This window comes from Gekko japonicus, unplaced genomic scaffold, assembly GCF_001447785.1.
Source record: "Gekko japonicus isolate JY-2015 unplaced genomic scaffold, Gekko_japonicus_V1.1 scaffold825, whole genome shotgun sequence".
NCBI lineage: Eukaryota > Metazoa > Chordata > Lepidosauria > Squamata > Gekkonidae > Gekko > Gekko japonicus.
The window spans coordinates 433,061-452,788 of NW_015166447.1; the positions used below are offsets into that span (position 1 = coordinate 433,061).

Sequence of the window (19,728 nt, forward strand, 5' to 3'; positions counted from 1 at the left end):
TTCAAGGGATAACCATAGAGTTTTCCCTCAAATCATAGAGCGTCCTGTCCCCATTGTGGCCAGCGTGATGATGTCACCTCTGGGTGACATCATCACTGGGGACGAGTGCCGGAAGGGGGTGGAGTTCCCCCCGGGGCCCGATTTGCTGGCGTTGGGTAACGGGCCTCTCGGGTGGGGGTTTACCCGCCCACCGAGGGGACTTGGCTGCTATAGAACAAAAATTATCTTTGGGGTTAGTCTTCTTTTACACAATGTTGCATACTGTGCTGCACTAGATTACTAGCAGAAAAGGCCACTCCTGCCTTAAGGGTATTCCTGGGGTGGAGATGAGAAAAAGACATAGAAGAGGGGACTTTCTAGACAGTACGGTACATATCTCAACTTCAAGGCATTAGGCCTTCTCTGACAGTCATGGTGATTCCTTGGGCTGTCTCACCCTTTTCAGCCCATGTCATGTTGAAAGTTTGGATGTAATAAGGACAGACCAAGCATTCAAATCTGCTCCTAGAAAGTTTAAAGGGAGGCAGATCATAACCCTTTCTATCCACTCTGCCCTTTCTTAGCTGGTGATTTTGTGCACAAGGTTGTCTACAGACCAAGACTGGCTTCCAGCTATGAGGTCAGAAAAAGTTTTTTACCCTTAGACTCATCAGTTGTTCTTGGTGTGCCATTTTTTTTTTTAAAACCCCAAATTCAAAGTGATGCAAAAGGGATATATGTTGCTGGGTGGTTGCCTTTTGATGCTATAGCTGATACCTTTGCATGGGAAAGGGATTAAAGTGTAGATGGAATATGGGACAGAATACCTACAAACCTCAGGAGGGACTGATCTTACAACTGGGAAGAGTTAAACATACAAATTTCAGCTAAGCATCTTTGGAATCCTCTGCCTAAGATTCAGCATGCAAGTAGAATAATAGAATCACAGAGTTGGGCCATACAGGCCGTCTAGTCCAACCCCCTGCTCAATGCAGGATCGGCCTAGAGCATCCCTGGCAAGCGTTTGTCCAGCCACTGCTTGAAGACTGCCAATGAGGGGGAGCTCACCACCTCCCTACGCAGCTGATTCTACTGTTGAACAACTCTTTTTCCTAATATCCAGCTGGTACTTTTCCACTCTTCTAATATTCTAATATTCAAGAGTCTGTTGAGGCATTCACATACTTTATTCTATCATACTTTGTTCACATCATAAGAAAAATGAGACTCACTTGGAAAAGATAATAATGCTAGGAAAAGTTGAAGACAGTAAGAAAAGAAGAAGCCCAAATATGACATGAACTGACTTAATCAAGGAAACCATGGCCTTCAGTTTGCAGGGGTCACACAGAAGCTAAAAAGATCTTTCTTCAAACTCGGGGCACTCCTCAGGTTTGCAATATCTATATCTGAAAATAAAAAAAAATACATGGGGGCTGCTGCAGTTCCTAAGTCATGCCGGGTCCAGCAGTGGTGTCTGCACAGCCTGGGACCTGGGTTGGGCATGCTGCCAGCAGCTGCAAAGCCTGGAAGTCCAGCTGGGCCTCATGGTGGCTGCTGTGTAGCTTGGGAGCCATTGAGGGCATGCTGCCAGCAGTGGGTAACCCTGGAGTCGTGCTGGACCTGGTTCCGACAGTGACACAGTCCCTGAATCACACTGGGCCTGGCATGGTGGCCACGCAGCCAGGGAGCCACAAGAGGCACACTGCCAACAGTGGTGCAACCTGGGAGTCGTGCTGGGATTGCAGCTGGCAGCCCCTGAGTCCAGAGCAGTCCCTGGGGCTGGAGAGGAAGGGGGCGGGATCCTCTCCCATGAGTCATATTCTAATAGCAAAGTTGGCCACATCTTTGGATACTCAAATCTGGTGACTGGAGCTGTGAAGGGGCACAACATATCTTTCTTGAAACCTGAAAAGGGCCCCAGGTTTGCAGAAAAATGTGAAATCTAAAATAAATACATTGTGTGGTTTAAAAAACCCAAACATGATAAAAGGAATGCCTGTAGCTTTAAGCAACGGATTCCTTCATTGGCTGTTGCTAGGCAACCACAACATTCCAAGCTTCAGATTCTATGAGTAAAAAAGCAGGGGGATGGGACAGGGTCCTTCCCAGGCCTATTTTGGCCTTTGAGGGAGGATTCATAGGGGCCAGGCCTGACTAGGGTTGCCAGCTCCAAGTTGTGAAATTCCTGGAGATTTTCTGATGCAGTCTGAGGAGTGCAGGGTTTGGGGAGGGGAAGGGGCCTTAGCATGGTAATAATGCCACAGAATCTACACTCCAAAGCAGCCATTTTCTCCAGGGGGACAGATGTCTGGAGTTCAGTTGTAATTCTGGGAGATCTCCAGGTCCCTCCTGGAGGCTGGCAACCCTAGGCTTGGCAGGACCCTCTGGATGACTTGATGTCACCTGATTTGCATGACCCAAGTAGGCCTGGCTGGTTGCTACTGTTCAACAGCAACCATCCTATGAAAGCCAGTGCGGTGTAGCAGTTAGAGCTTCAGGGAAGGGTCTGGGAGACCCAGGTTCAGATTCCCATCTTCCTGTGGAAGTTGACTGGGTGATTTTGGGCTAGTCACATGCTTCCAGCCTAATGTACCTCACAGGCTTGTTGTGACAATAAAAAGGAGGAGAGGAGAATAATGTAAGCTGCTTTGATCCCCACTGTGGGAAAAGACCATAGCTTTCCTAAGTAGAGGCCATGGTTGCCAATCTCCAAGCTGTGGCTGGAGATCTCCCACTAATACAACTGCTTTCCAGATGACAGAGAAAATGGCCACTATGGAAGCTGGACTCTGCAGCATTATGCTCCAAACCCTGCCTTCCTCAGGCTCCAACCCCCAAATCTCCAGGTATTTCCCAACCCAGGGTTAGTTTTCCTTAGTAGAAGCTGCATGGGGAAAGGAGACAGAAAGCTGAAGACAGAGGGGCAGAGAAAGATAGGTTGCCTGTTGGATGGGAAGGAGATAAAGATACCAACTCCAGGTTGGGAAATTCCTGGATATTTGAGGGGTGGAGCCTGGGGATGGAGGGGATTGAGGTGGGGAAGGACTTCAGACAGATATAATGTCATACACTCTAAACTAGAGTTGCCAATCTCCATGTGAGGGCTGGAGATCACCCAGAATTACAACTGCTCTCTGGATAACAGAGATCAGTTCCCTGGAAAAAAATGACTGCTTTGGAGGGTGCAGTCTATGACAACTGCTGAAGTTGCTTCCCTCCCCAGACCTCACCCTCTCAAGGAATCTCCAGGAATTTTCCAACCTGGAACTGGCAACCTAAGGGGAACTGATCTCTGTAGTTGGGAGATTCATTGTGATTCCTGGAGAGCTGCTGCTGTTACTGCTGCTGTAGTGGGGGGAGGAAGCAGATGGGCTCCACTCCACCACCCCATTCTCCACCATTTGGGCCTTGAGGTCAGATGTTGCCCTATTGTTGTTGGTTGAGAAGGAGCCCCCATAATAGTTCAAGCTTCAGGATTTCAAAAATATAAGCCCACCACTGCTAAATGTAGTGTGAACCAGATTGCAGATACAGCTGACAGCAATTCCTGTGACAAGGGCATCCATTCTTTTCAGACATCACAATCATATAAATTACTTCTGATTGCCCCATCCTCATGTCATTTTTACACAGAGAAAAGAGACCCCATATTTTCCATATTCTCAATTGTTCCTCCTTTTAAAATACATTAATTTCCACTGCACCATCTAAGAAGCTGTGTAACTCACTCTAAAAGTCATACAATGACTAAAACAACTACCAATTAAAAACCTTTAGAATGGTTTGACTCAATATTATATGAACCTGGCATTATACAAAAATGTCCATTACAGAAATGAAACCTGCCCCCCCCCACAACATAGCTAGAAAGAGGATGTACACATTAGTCATATTTTTCATTCACATCAAGATAAACACACACACACATTCATTGCTCTTGCATACTTCATAGAAGTGACAGTATTTCTATCTGTGAAAAGAACAATTGCACATTTTTCAATTTCTTACAAGCATGGAATTAGCCAGAAAGGACTGACCTAACATCTATACAGAATCCTTTCACTTCTAGAACTAACACAAGCTCTCTTGATAGCAAGGATGAACAACAGAGTAACTGTGTGTTAAACAGAGGTCTTATTGTACTTGACTCTATGTATAACAGCATTTGGTGAAGATCAAAAATAACTATCTTACCAGGACTACAAGGATGTGTTCAACTTGTTTAATAACTTATTCTTAAGCCTTATGCCTTACTCTTTTTTATCATTATCATTTTGGGCTGCTCAGTGTTTCTTTTTTCTGTTTTTATGCCCTGGATTATTTTTATTACTTTGTATAGTTTTTAATGGCTGTGTTTTAATGCTTTTCTTTTATTGTCTTAGTTGAAAGTCACCATAAGCAGGTCTATGGAGAGGTGATGTATAAGTTTTCCAAATAAAATAGTAATAAAAAAATGATTCTCACACATTATCTCAGTAACACAATGGTCAGTAAGGGAGGCCGATATTGTATTGTAGCAGAGTTCGATGAAAGTGTGCTTTGCCTATACGGGGCAAGGGCTAAACTTACTGCAAATATTCCTAGCCACTAAGTTACACATGCTATGTGATACAGGTCATAGTCTAACACTACTGTTTCTGCACTCCCATTCATTCTAGAGGAGATTAATGGAAAAGATATGAATTCATTGTAATTGGAATGAATTACAGCTGTAGTGGAAATGCTCTGGATATTGTGCCTACAAATAATGTAACAGAGAGGTATAGGAGAGGGGAGTTGGTTCCCACTGCATCTGCACACACACAATAATATGAAATAATCAGAAAACAGCCCCCAAATTTCTTACCGTGGTAAATGCCTAAAATCTCCTGAGTACTGTTCATATTTGTAGTCCACAGTATGCCACTGAGAACTGTAATATTTACAAGCCTAAAACAAATGACGTAGAAAAAAATGTTAGTTCAATTTATTCATTCTAGAAGGGAACGATAATACTCTCAACAAGGAACAAGATCCCACATACAGATCAGTCTTGTGGGTACTGTTCTACACATGCAAGGATGTACACCATGAGTCTGTGTAAGAGTAAACAGCACACTGCCAAATATCCTAAAAAAAAAAAGAATTCTGCATGGCTCCCTCTGATGGTCACAATATTAGACAGCTCACATTTTTACATACAGTACTTCTGTCAGTGTGCCCAGGCTGAGGCCATAAGCAAACTACATCCTTTGCTACATTAGCCGAGCCTTGCACAATGGAATGCCATACGTGGTCTCATAACTGATTCTGACATAAAGAGGTTGATAAAGGAGGGGATGGATGCCACCAGGATCCTGGGATCTGTGAAGGCCACTACTTGTTCGACCCTTGCCTGTCCTGGATACTTAGCAGATGTAAAGTTCACATCAATGAGTCTCTAATGTCCATGATAAATCAATCGCTGACCCAAGCCATCTTTCCTTGAGACCTAAAACAAGCAGTCATTGATCTGTTACTTAAAAAAAAATCCTAAAGAAAAATGATGTGGTCAACTAACACCCAGTTGACAATATGGCAAAATAATAGAAAAAGCAGTTGCAGAGCAGCTCCAGGCCTTCCTAGACAAATAATCTGCCATAGATCCCTTTCAGTCCAGTTTCAGGCTCTGCTATTGGATAGAGATGGTGGCCCTAGTAGATGACTTCTGACAGTGGACCATACCATCCTGATGTTTGGAGGTAGAAGTAGGGACTAAAGGATTGGTTTGGTTCTAATAATTCCTTATGGGTAGAACTCAGAAGGTTGTTATATAGGACACATTTTCTACAGTGTGGGACCACTTTGTGGGGTTCCACAGAGTAGGAGAAATCATTAATGGTTTTGGAATATGGTACCATCAATATGCTGATGACACCTAACTCTACATTTCTTTACCCAAATCACCTGGTGATGCTCTTGAGTCTCTGAACAATGCTTAACTGCTGTAGTTGAATAGCTCAATCTGAATAGTGACAAGATGAACGTAATATTGATTGGAAAGACTGAGACCCTGAAAGACATGTGTCCTCCACTTCTGATGAGGTCCAGATGTCTCTCACTGACTCAATGAAGAGACTAAGGGTGATGCTGAATCCAGCTTTATTGTTGGAAAAGCAAGTTCATACAGATGTAAAAGGGGTGTACTGTCCACTTATCTTGGAAGGTGGCCCCCTGCCTTAACTCAGCTGACTTGGCAACATGTGTCCATGCTATAGTTACCTCAAGGCTGCCCTTATGACTCTGGCTTTGAAGACAACTCAAACTCCCATTGGAAAATGGGAGATCAACCCAGTGTCTCTGATTGGAAGATATCCCTTTGTTGGATCATTAAATACTGAACAGCTGTAACAGTTACACATATACAAAGGAAGACCAGCAGAGAATTCTTATTACTATGTGCCACTCCCACATATGTTTGTAAACAAATACATATACAACTATTCTAAGTTCTTGGACCTTAAGGATTACTATAAAAGTTTGCATTTCTTCACAGATGCAATGTAAACAAAAATGTAAACAGAAAATGTAAACAGAAAAAAACCCGTTCAAATTATATTGGGAGATTGGCTTACATTTCCAATACAAATCAAATTACAGGGAAAATTCTACAGCTGAAGGAAAACATTCAGCTATGGATGAGTACAAAGGAGAAAGTAAAGATTCTCAATGGGCCCTTGAAGGAGAGTTCTAGTACACCAAGAAAGAAACTGGGCAGAGCAAGGCAAACCCCCCAAAATGGGGAAAGGTTTCCCCCCTCAATTTTTATTGTTTGGCCCTCCTATGAGTATTATAAAAGTGTCCAGGTAATTGTGCATATCATTATGCTGGTCTCAGAGAACAGGACTTTTAAAGAAAAAGACAGAGGTCTTCTTCTGAGATATTATCAGCTAGGAAGAGAGTAGGAAGAGAAAAGAGCAAGAGTGAAGAAGAATCAGCAAGATCTTGCTTATAAAGCCAAGAAACATTTGTTGGCTAAAGCTAAACCTTGTTAGATGTACGCACCCTTCTTTTAGAAGCAGAAGAGAAAGGAATGAAAATATAATCAGCTATTTAGCTCTAAAAATGGCATGGAGAAAGATAAAACAAGAATTTAGAAATGTGGAACCACAATGGATGTGACATTCATTTGTAGGCATAATCTTATCTCCTTTGCTCTGCCTAGTATGCTTATCTCCAAATAATGTAACATATTTAAACTTATTATCCATTGAAAGATATCATCAATGTCCTTCCCTTAACTAGAAAACCATAAAAAAACCCATAAACACTCTACACTTAAGTTTATAAGAACTAGCATCAGGGGACCATCTGTTTAGAACAGCTAGGATATAGCTGATTTTGAACTGCATTATAGAGTGTAGTACAGCGAAAAGATGTTCCTGCCATATATTGGAGCTTTCCTTTAATTCTGCTATTTAGGCACTCCCACAGCAAACATGAAGCAGTCAAAAATTCCAGAATAAAACATATCAGGCCTTAAATAAGAAGAGCAACACTGCATAGTCATTTGAAAATAAGAATTACAGTTCATTTAATTGGTACTCAAAATGGGAGAAAACAAAACAATACAGTGGTTTCATTTCAAATTAGGCTGGGTTTTATTTCGGTCCATTCACCAGCAGTGCCTATCATCTGGCCTTGCCTAGACTGAAGCTGTTTATGGAGTTGAGAGAGGCAGGCAGGCACCGTAGAGCCAGGTGCTTAGAAAGGCAGCATCCTTTTTATTTCAGTGACCGAAACTACAAAAAATTGTCTCACCAAGTGCCTGCCTTTGCAGTGCCAGTCTCTCCCAGGCCCAGATGCACAAACTGCTCTCACTAGGGCAAAATCAGATAAAAGAGGGCTCCAGAAAACCAGTGCATATCTTCTGAATATTCTTCTGCCTCTTACCCAAAGGGGAAGGATGATGTACATTGTTCCTATGAGAAAACCTGCCTTAGCAATATGTATTTATGATGACTCCCTTACAAGGTTTCCCTTTATCATCTTTTTTGGCTGGCCAGCCCCTTTTTCCTTTTTTTCTTTGTTTTTCTCTGGCTGTCCCATCCTGTTGTTTGAATGTATATTAGTAAAAGCTGACCCAGTCTAGGGAACTGAGGGGAGAGACTAAAATCCTTCTTATGTCCTGGTTTGATAATAGCACACGAGAGGCTAATAGTAGTTCAAAAACAACAAACTGTTTTATTTGAGGGGAAATGGTCAGGTGGGAATCAGGTATAGGACTTATGAGGTGAACAAGCAACAGGAATGAGGTAACTTTATATAAAAATAAATGCCAGATAATTTGTGACAAACAGGTAATTATTTCTGTTATTCAGAGAGGTCTTTAAAATGTAAGGAGAGAGATTTCTTAGCAATCTCTGCTTGCATAATCAAGCATAAGCTTCTTGGTATCACAGACAATAAAGTTGGTAAAGGCAGGAACATTTAAACAAGTTCTAATTTCCCTTCTTAACCACTTAATAAAGATCACCCCCCTTCTCTAGGAGCTATTTCCCTCAGACTGGATAGGGATCACTCCCCTTTTCTAGGAGCTATTTCCCTCAGGCTTGAATGGGGATCCTTCTTGATCCTTTCACTCTTTCAGCCTTCCTTCCCAGTCAATTGTCAGTTCTCAACCACCACTCCTAATTGACACTTTCAACTGAAGAATCCATTTGAATCCCTGTCACTCAAGGTTTTCAGACCAGGTTACAGTATTAAGAATTTAAAGTCCCAACACAGCACACTTCATAGGAGACCTGGGAATTTAACCCAACCACATAGCTTTGACAATGAGACAACCTCTGTTGTGCTGCTTTTACATAGAAGATGGATTGTGGCCTATTTGCTAATTCTTGTCTGAATCTAGATTTGTTTACATTATTAGTGAATCCTAGAGCATTGCTTTTACATCCTACCCACCTATCTCATATCACTTTGTGGCATCTCTGAATTTGTAAAAATCTGACCATTGCTACACATAAAAGATCTTGTTGCTCGTTTCCCTTTCCCTTTCCCAGGACAAGCTACCTGCTTTGGAACATTGTACAACACAGGAAATACTGGGACAATAAAAAAATGGAGTACACTTTTTTAAGGAGAAAAGATAATTTGCCATACACACAGTTTTTGATATCTACCTGGCCACATTACACCTAACATTGAAGTGAAGGAATGGAACTCCCAGGTATCTGAGTGTCCTTTATTAGTGTTAATGATACAAAGAGTATTCTCATTTGGAACCCTGATATTGCTCAATTATAGGCTCTGGAAAGGAAAAAGGCTGGGTGCTGCAATCTTCTTTTACTTACTATATATAGATTTGAAAATGGAAAGTGGAACATATGCTTTATTATTTAAGTGAAGGGGGGAAAACAGTTTAAAGCCTTTATTCCAATGCAATGCCATTAACCAAATTCCCACTGAAATCATAATTCCATGTATTCCTTGTATTTAACATTGCACAATGGTTCTCACACTTCCTCCTGGCTTCATGGAAGGGTTTAGTCTGAAGTATATCTTGCCAGTTAGCAAGAATTTCCAGATATAAATGTCATGTTCTCCTCTAAAATGCCTTTCCCTTCCAATAAAGGCAGTCAAGTCAGTGCTGGCCTTGCTACAGTGTTAAGTATCAAGTCTCCCCTTCCTCTGAAGACCACAACTGAGAGCAAGAAACTCAGTCATAGTCACCCCCTGCTAAATCAGGAAAGTAGCTGCCTAGCAGTTACCTTAACAACTGTAAAGAGGAAAACAAAGAAAAAGTTGAACAGGAACACAGAGATCAAATAAAAGGGATAGTTAATATTTCCATCAGAAGGTCATTCCTTATATGTAGTAGTAGATTATAAAAATATAAATTGATCCCCTAAGTGGAGGTTTAAAATTTGAATGTTCATGTAATTATGCAATTATGATTGTAACCAATGCTCCCTCTAAGCTTTCGAGTCTTAGGTGCAAAAATCCTACTTGGTGAGCAACCGGCATTAAAGTTGTGAGCGGGCAATTTTGCTACTGCATAGATTAGTCTGCTCTGGAGCCTTCCTTCCTGAGCCGAGACAAAAATGTGTGAGCCAGAGGCTAAAAAACTGTGAGCTAGCTCACACTGACTCAGCTTAGCGGGAACACTGATTGTAACTACTTTTCATAATTAAGAAATACTCTGTTGCTCTCCTGCTCTCTTGGGAGAGTACAGCAAAGTTCAAAGGGGAAATTAGTTTGACAGTATTGGAGCTTCTCTGTGCAACTGTGACTTCCATCTTCAAGCAACAGCTTTTGTTTTGCCCAGTGAGGGGAAGAGGGAAAGATTATATGGGAGAGGTTGGCCTCGGTAGGACACCAACTTCCTGGAATGTTCCAGCTCTTCTTTGGCTTCCAACTGTGGCATTTGCTTTGTGAGGGTGATCACTTCAGAGGTAGTAAAACATTTTGTGCATTAAAATGGCAATAAAAATGATAAACAGTAATAAATAACAAAATCAGACATCATGAGATCTGAAAGAAATTTAAGTTTTCTCCCTTAATTTGCATTGTGTTTTTAAAGCCTGTAGCACATTTTCACACAAAATATATGAGTATCCAGGGGTCGTTTCATAGAAAAAGAGCTAGGGGAACTCATTAGCATAACTCATTAGCATATGCCACACCCCCTGACATCACCGGAAGTGTCATAAGGCCACGCCTCCTGCCATCACCAGAAGTGTGTCATAAGGCCACACCCACCACTCAGTCTTAGTCTTAAAGGTTAGTCTTAAAGGTACTATTTGTTAGTCTTAAAGGTGCTATTTGAACTCTTGGACTATTTTGCAGCAACAGACTAACACAGCTACCTCGGGGAAGCTCCTGGATGGGGCTGGGAGTCCTTGCGGAGGCCACGTGGAGTGGCCTCGGCCAGGCAGAGGGGGAGGATGCCAACTTACCCTCCTGCTTCTTCCTCCTTCTGCAACAGCATGAGGCTGGAAGCAGGGGGTGGCCGGAAGAAGGGGGCGGGGCTTTGTCGTGTGCCCCGCCCCCTGCACCTCACCCGGGGGAACTGCGATCCCCCGCGATTCCCCCCGAATCGACCTCTGTGAGTATCTCACTGGAAACTAGAAGTTTCTTTAAAAAAAAATGGGTCCAGATCCATGTCATAAAAGCCAGCTGAGTGAAACAACAGCCATGTGATTCAGACTTTTGACTACACTAGGAAAATCTATCATTTTTGTTTTGAAGAATGTTCCTCAAGTGGCTGAAACTCACTCAAATGATTAAGTTCCACTTCTCACAGATAGCCCATGTGCTTTTAAATGTCATTAGTAGCCACATTGCCCAAGTAACAAATGACTCAGGCATTTTTAGAAACTTAAAAGACACAGAAAGAGCACACTGGAACCCACAGGCTGTCTACATCATAAGTAACTTTATCATGGAAATGAATATAGTTCAGATTATGTGATTGTAATTGACAATGCAGAATGAGTGTGACAAATAAAAGCAGACCTAAAGTTCCAAAAAGATGTGCACATTAGGGCATTTAGTTTTTGAAGGTATAAGATTTTCATACTGGAAATCTTTCTTGGATGAATAGTCAATAAGAATAATATCCAATGCATTGCCAATAACCTGGAGGAGGCCTGGAAATCAGCACTGACATAGACATTATGCTAGGTTTTTAAAAGAAAAAAATTACAAAGATCATGCTGTTTGTCTCTACAAAAAGCAAAGTGCCATTAAGTTTATGCTGTTGAAAGCTGCAGTGTTGTTAAAAAAACCACCCACCCCACCCCCAGAATCCAGTGCAGAAACAAGGTTAACTTACCTCTTTAACAAATAAATGTTCTGCTTTTTGTTCCGCATCTTCTGGGACTGAAGAGTACAGTGTTCTTATTATCCAGGGAACAGTAGCTATCTGACAAAAAGAAAAGGATGATGGGAAAAAAGAGAATTAAAATACATACAGGCAAAAAATGGCATATATTTGTAAAAAGGAAAGAACAGAAGATAGTTTGCCCATGTATGTTCATCACAGCAACTGTACCACCAAGAGCACACATGTATAAATGAACCATCATAGATAAAGTTCCACAGATACAACCTTCATATTACTTGATGAGCATCCTGCACCAAATCTGATATCATATCTTCAGCTACACTGCTTAATGGACTGGGACAATTACATGATGCGTTTTCCCACTCCAATGTATTTGACATGTACAAAGGCATGGGGAGGCTCACTACTGGATGGCCCCAACTCACGTGGTGAATTGTACTAAATAGTACTGTAAATCTTTGGGTGTGGGATACTTAACTACTAGAATGCTGATTGTCTCTGAAATGATAGGGTTGATTATATGAGCCATGAGCCAAAGGAGGTGACAGATCTTTCTCACTCTCCCCTCTTCCAGCTGATCAGTGCTTACTGAAAACAAATGAATGGGTCCATGGCTATAGCCATGAGGGCTGTAGAGAGATGGGGAATCATGTGAAATTGCTTCCACTTTTCCACTGATGAAGCTCAGAGTCTCTGTGAAGTAAGGACAATTTCACCCATTTCCCCACCCCCTCACTGCAACCCCCTTGCCCTATGGCAAAAAGTAACCACAACTCAGGAAAATCAAAGGCCAGGCATAAAGCATTTGGAAACCAGTAATCATTCATCTATGATTACCCATATACATCTGACTATATAATATATACCTCACCTTTCTTGCTGATACTCGAGGCAAACTGCACAATGTAAGACAACACGTTCAGAAAGCATGAGGCATCCAACAAACAATGCAGCAGGACTAGGATCTCAAAACTTGGAAACAACACAACCAAAAAGTATCAGACATAACATATTATGAACAGTGTATAACCCTGGGGCTCCAGGATTAGAGGTCGCGGGTCAGCAGCACCCAGAGCAAGGGACCAGTGGAGGGGTTGCTCCAGCCCTGAAGACCATGGCAAAGGGGAAACAGGGAAAGCTACAACTGGGGGTTGAGTCACCAGCCCTGAGTTGACTGGCAGGGAGTGTGTAGCTGGGGACCAGGGCCATAGGGTAGGATTATTGTTGGACCTCTGGATGAACTGGTTGGCCAGTGTGTGAGACAGGATGCTGGACTAGATGGACCACTAGTCTGATCCAGCAGGATTCTTATGACTGGTGGCTGCAGTAGCCACTATTGAGGGAGATGGAATCCTTTAGGGCTATGCCAGACATGGGATCAGCAGAGAAGAGGTGGCCCCCAACTACAGGGGTGGGTCCAGACGTTAGGGAGGGCTTTAAAAAGGCAGCAAGGTGAAGCCTGGTGGAAGGATGGAAGGAGAGGGATGGGAGTGAAGGAACCCCCCCCCCATCGGCTTAGAGTAGAAAGGAGAGGGAAATGGGAGCAATGAGAACTCTCTGCCATGAGGGCTGAGGGCAGACTCTTTGTATGTAGACAACAAGCTCTAAATAAAAGGTTTGCCATTGAGCATCCTTGCAAGGTTGTAAGACCATGGATAACCACCCCACCCTCAGCTTGTTAAGCATATCTCTGCTGCAGGGGCACAGGGGCCTAAGTGAGTCTGCACACACAGTGCAAAAATGGGATTACAAAAGTAGAAAACAATGCAGCAAGAAGAATATACATACAAAATAGACTACAAAAATAGCACTTTTTATAAAAGTACTGAACAGCCATCTTCAACACACAGAAGTGACCTCAATCTCCTATTTAAAACTGAGGGAACAGTTGCTCTTGTAGTAGTATTGGGTGGTTTTTGTTGAGTACAGGAGGGACTGCCTGTAAATGCAGGAATTTGTTTGCTGAAATGAACTCTGTACAACCCCAGAAGCTGATACCTCATCCCACCTGGCAAATTGTACTAGATAGAGAAGTTAGAGGAAAAAGTACTTTTCTCCCTTTCGTACAATACAAGAACCCATCGGCACTCAATGAAATTAATGAGCTGTAGGTATAGAACAGATAAAAAGAAGTACTTCTTCACCCAAAGAGTATTTAAAGCATAGAATTCACTGCCACAGGAAGTGGTGGCTGCTACATGCAGAGACAGCTTCAAGAAGGGATTGGATGAACATATGGAGCAGAGGTACATCAGTGGCTATTGGCCACAAGGTATAGATGGAACAATATGTCTGGGGCAGCGATGCTCTGTATTTTTGGTGCTTGGGGGGGGCAACAGTGGGAGGGCTTCTGGGGTTCTGGCCCCGCTGGTGGACCTCCTGATGGCACCTGGTTTTAGCCAGTCTGTGACACAGAGTGTTGGACTGGATGAGCCATTGGCCTGGTCCAACATGCCTTCTCTAATGTTCTTACTACATTCTTCTCATTGAGTATTTATTTAAAGGGGATTCACATTGTACAAATTAGAAGAACTGGGGTTTGAATATTTTTAGTGCCATTCTCTATAATTCTTCAAATAGAATTACAAAGAACTTCCCTTCTGAGAATTAGCTCTGCTCAGACTATAGCTCTGCTTAGACTATCACACCACAAAAATGCTTCCTGTTCAGTAGTGCAATGTTGCTTCCTAAATGCTAAGGAGAAACAGCCTGAAAAAAAGGTGGGCACCGGATGTGGCATCTAAGTAAGGAGTACTGTCAGGTGTCAGAATAGCCACTACATTTCAAAAGGTGGTTATAAACACAAACGTCTGGACCGGGATGGCTGTTCTTTACTTAGACAATGTATATACAGCCTCTTCAGATATCTGCTTGATGTGCAGGAAGTTTTTAAAAAAACATTTCTATTCTTCACGGTGTTATAAAATGATATATTTACTGTTAGCAGAGATTAAACCAGGTTTACATGTTTGAGGATTATTCATTTGCTACCAATAGATGAAGAAGCTCAGTGGACAGAATGTTTAAACGATACGGAGTCTTAGCCTGTCGACCCCCTTCCCCCTTACATGGCCCAGTAATTTGATGGGAGACATTTGGACTTTCTCCCCCTGAAATTCATTCTTACAGTCAAAGCAATCAATATGAGCATTCCACTTTTATACCTAGCTTCAGATGTACTGGGTTTCAGTCTGCAGACTCTCTCTCTCTCTCTTCTCCACAGGCCATTCTTTGTTTTCTTATGTATATATAAAATAGTCAATATGGTCCCATCTGTGGATAATTAAATCTGTGACTGGGGACCAAGCTATTTCTACAAAATATCCTAAAATTAAAAGGGAATGGTTATTAAAAACCCCAAACAGAGAAAAGTTGTCTTAGCAAGCACATACAACTGTTCTCCAGATGCAGGGGGTGAACAAGGAGGAGGAGGGCAGGGGAGAAGGAGCAGAAGCTGCCCTCCCTCCCCCCCCAGCCATTGAGGTAGCAAAAATGGAGACAGGCAGGGCAGGAAGTGAAGGACCTGCCAGCCCTCCCCATCACTGAAGTGATGCTCTCCGCAGAGGTGCAGGACCCCCCAGCTGTCCACACTGCTGAGATGGCGATGCTCCTCCCCTAGTTCCTGTCAAGGCAGTGACAATGGAGATGGCGACACTGGAGGGGTTGCAGGAGTCATTGCTGCCCCCTCCCTGGCTGTCAAGGCGGCAACAGGGGAGGTAGGAGGCAAGGAGTAGCACAAGCCTGGGCTGCCACAGGAGCATCCTGGTGAGTTGGAGGAGAGGGTGAGATCACCCTTGCAAGCCTTGTGCATCTCCACTTGCAGTTTTATGTCTTCTGTCCCATTTTTGTGCATCACAAGGAATAGTATCAACTGAGCAATTATAGTTTGACCCTTTGAAGAACAGTAACTTTCATGACTAGGAGATGTTTGCTCCAGCAATATTTGAAGAGGAATGTCTATTTCTTTGGAAGCAGCCCTCTCTCTAGAGAGAGTGAGACCTTGATCTAACCAAGAGAAGTTCCAAAGGGCTTTGGGGAGCTATATGGTTGCCATGATTGAAGACCACCAGTTTCTAAAGTTTGCTGCACATTAGGAAGTAAAGGGCCAACTTTTGATTACTATGGCATCTGCAGCCTACGAGATCACATACTCATTTACAGTTAAATAAACTCAGTTGTATCATGATGAATGTAATGCACAAAAAAAGCTTATACTCGGAATAAAACTATGTTGGTTTTAAAGGTGCTACTGGACTTTGTTCTGTCTTTTTCAGTGATGCTTGTCTTAGGGTTGCCAGTCCATCTTCCACCCCCAGCGGGGGACTTTGGAGGCGTTCCTGGAGGGGGCTGGGCATCCCCGACGTGATGACGTCACGTTGGGGACATCTGCCGCCCCCCCCCACCTGCCCACGTGCAGGATCTCCAGAAACGGCAGTTCCCTGCACTTAAAGGAGCCGGCATTTCCCTTTTAAGTGCAGGAGCCGGTGTTTCCCCTTTAAGAGCAGCCGCATTTCCCTTTTAAGTGCACAAAGCTGGCATTTCCCTACAAGCCTGATCTCAAGCGGAGATCAGGGTTGGGAGGAAACGCAGGCTTGGGAGGAAACACGGGTTCCACACACTTAAAGGGAGAGAGAGGGGTGGCTGTGTGTGTTGGGGATGGGGCTTCCAAAATGGGGAAACCCTGGCAAACTGGGGGGTTTGGCAACCCTAGCTTGTCTTCTCATAACGTGACCAGAGTATGATAGCCTCAGTTGAGACATTTTAGCTTCTAGAGTTCAGGCTTGATTGTGCAGGTCTGAGTACCAATACTTAACTCATTTTTAAAATATTTTTGTCAGGGAGCTCAGCTACAATATAAGCCTTAGAAAGAAGCCTCCCATGACTTCTGCTGAAAGAGGCCTGTGTTAGTTAATATTAAAATTCAATTTCCATTGCAGTTCAAAGAGTTACAAACTTACAGCTATCCTCCCCTTATCTATACTCTTTCTCAAATATAAGGTGATACCTGCCCTCTACCTGAGTTGTGTGGGGGATACCATCACCCTCTTTCGCAAACTGAATTTGTTGCTTTACCTCACGTTCCAGTTGTATGAATATCTGGCTAGTTCAGTTCTCTGACTCTGATACCAAGGGCCCCTATTGGTCTAGAAATCAATAGTTAACAAGGGGTCCTACATTACTCCTTAATTTGGAAAAAAATCTGTAATGGATGAAAGACATATGAAATGACACTGGATACTAAGGTGCTCTTATGATTTTTTCGACTGCAATACTAAAAACACTTTCTTGGGAATAAGCCTCATTGAATAAAATGGGATTTACCTCTGAACAGACCCACCTACATCGGTCCCTCTAAGAACTGACAATATAGAATTGGTTACATCTGTATTAACTGTAGCAAGAATGTGTGTTAACGAGTTATTGGACCTAACCTAGTGGCCACCACTGCATCCAGTGATGGTGAGTTCCACAAATTACTGATGCCATGGGAGAAGAAGCCTGTTCCAATCCCAATCCACTGTCAGTCAACTGCAAGGGGTGCCTCATCATCTGCCAGTCCTAAGGGGCGGATTCAAACACTGCCGCAAAAGATCTCCGCTGTGCATTGCACCTGATGTCAAGGGCGTAGACTTTCCAATTTCCTGGGGGGGGGGGCTGGGGCTGGGCTAGAGACGTTGCTAAGTCATTAAAAGAACTGGGACCCAATGACATCATAGGGAGGAGCTAGTGACATCACAGGCCATGGTCACTATCTATGGAGGTGGACCCATGTGGGATTTAGGGATGGGCTCCCCAGAAATTTAGGGAGGCCTGGGAAGCGCCCTAGCAATGTCCCTGGGCTGGGCTAACCCCAGGAACAGTTGCCTTCTTAGCACACTGCTTAGAAACTTAGAAAGCCCCCCACACACCCCACACTGGAATAAGAACATAATATCAGGCCATACCACATTGCAATAAAGCCCCTACAACTGTATACAGAAATACTGAGCTTCCCTACCATTTGCCACAACTAGCCCACCACACAACCAGGATCAAGACTCCTAAAGTGGACCAACAGACAGGCATACACTCGTTTGAGAAACTGAGTATTACATTACAACACCTCTGGAACATTACAGATCAGTAGAGGCGGCACTGCACAGTGGTCAGAGTTGCAGATTGATGTGGGGAGACCCAGGTTTGTATTCTCACTCTGCCGGCTGAGTGACCCCGGGCCAAATCTCCCCTTCTCTACCTAACCTACCCCACAGGGTTGTTGTGAGGATGAAATGGAGACTCATGGGCAGGGTCCCCAGCTTCCCTGGCAGGAACACTATGTTAAGAAATCTCTCACAATTATGCAGCCATAGCAGGCAGGAGGGAAGGAGGCGAATACCTCCAGCGCCAGAGACTTGTAGAAGAAGAGTCAAACTTTGGGGACTGAGGAACTCAGCCAGCTGCACAAGCTGCATGCAAAGAAACTCCCATCGCCCCAAGCTTCAGGGCTGCCTCGTTAAAGGAGTGCGGAGGCCAGACTCGCAAATGAGAAAAAGCAAGCTCAGGGTCCGTGGGTCACATTTTGGGCTGTGGAAGAGGAACTGGATCCATTCCTGGAGTTCTCTCGAGTTCCTGCACTTTTGGTTTTGCTTTTTGCCAATCCGCCTCCCAAGACTGCTCCAGGTGCTCCGGCCTGAGGGCTGCTGGGGCTTCCCGCAGTTCGGCCCCAAAGATACCCACCATGTTTCAGGAACATTGAAGTTACTTTTTTCCCACCATAGAGAACAATGGAGGGAATAGGGGCAACCTGTTTGGGGGCCCGTAGAATTGGACCCCCTGGTCCAATGTTCTTCAAACTTGGTTAGTATCTTGGGGAGAGGTTCCAGCAGCGACCCTGTGATTTTTGGAGCCTCTCCCTCAAACTCCCTCCCCTCCAGCTTCCAGAATATACCCTATGTTTTCGCCATTGACTTCAATGGCCCATAGGATATAATGGGGCCAAAATTGACATTTGGCTGGCCCTTTTTCAGGCCCGGCGTTCTAGCGCGGAGCCTGAAAAAGGAGGGGGTGGCGGCTCTGCAGGCCGTTTTTCAGGCCTGGCACTCCGGCGCGGAGCCTGAAAAAGGCGGGGAGGGCAGCTCAGCAGTCCCCCCACCCCCCGTGGTGGTTGCAGCTGCGGCCGAAAGCGGCGGCGGCCATAACTTTTTGAAGAGCCCCTAAGGACAGCTTAGGACCCAGAATGACCTCTCGTGCGAGATGTGGAATTTTCCCTTATGACTCGAAGGCCACAACCCTGGGGCTTAGGGAGGCAAAGGAACGTTTTATCCCACCCTGCCCCCGCGGGCGTCACAGCTGCCACCAAGAACAGTGGCGGTGGCCATAACTTTTTAAAGAACTATCGAGACCTGGGGGAGGCAGAATGACCTCTCGCGTGTGCTCAGACATCACCACCAGAGGTGGAATTTGCCCATATCAGTCCCAGGCCACCACCCCAGGGCTCAGGGAGGCAAGGGAACGTTTCGCCCCACCCCTCCCCCCCACGCGGGAATCACAGCGGCCATAACTTTTTAAAGAGCCCCTCCCGAGAGCTGTGGGAGCCAGAATGGCCTCTCGCGTGTGATGTCTGAGTGGCAACATCACACGTGAGAGGTGGAATTTGCCCCAACAAGTCCAAGGCCACCACCCCAGGGCTCAGGGAGGCAAGGGAACATTTTGCCCCTCCCCTCCTCAGTGAGAAAGAGGCAGCAACGGCAGCAGTCAGGGAGATACAGGCTTTTGGGGGGGGCTGGGGGGCTTTGGTGGGGGGGGAGCCGGTTTGGCGCCCTCAGGGCCGGCCCGTGCTCTAGGCGAATGCCTAGTTTGCCTAGCGGGTGAGCCGGCCCTGACTGCACCATGCACGCTTTGCACAATATTTGTTGGTTTTTCAAAAAGATCTGGTTAGACACTGTAGAAAATGGAAT

At 44.3% G+C, this 19,728-nt stretch overlaps 1 protein-coding gene across 2 annotated transcripts in view; it reads right to left on the reverse strand.

The window, feature by feature from the left end:
• DOCK10 (dedicator of cytokinesis 10) overlaps window positions 1–19,728 on the reverse strand; it is a 292,508-nt gene that overhangs the window by 131,042 nt on the left and 141,738 nt on the right. For both annotated transcript variants that reach the window (XM_015411999.1, XM_015412000.1), the window contains exons 3-4: window positions 11,780–11,869; window positions 4,829–4,911 (exon numbers count right to left, since the gene is read on the reverse strand). In XM_015411999.1, the coding sequence (XP_015267485.1) occupies window positions 4,829–4,911; window positions 11,780–11,869 (173 nt within the window). The remainder of the gene's footprint in view (window positions 1–4,828; window positions 4,912–11,779; window positions 11,870–19,728) is intronic.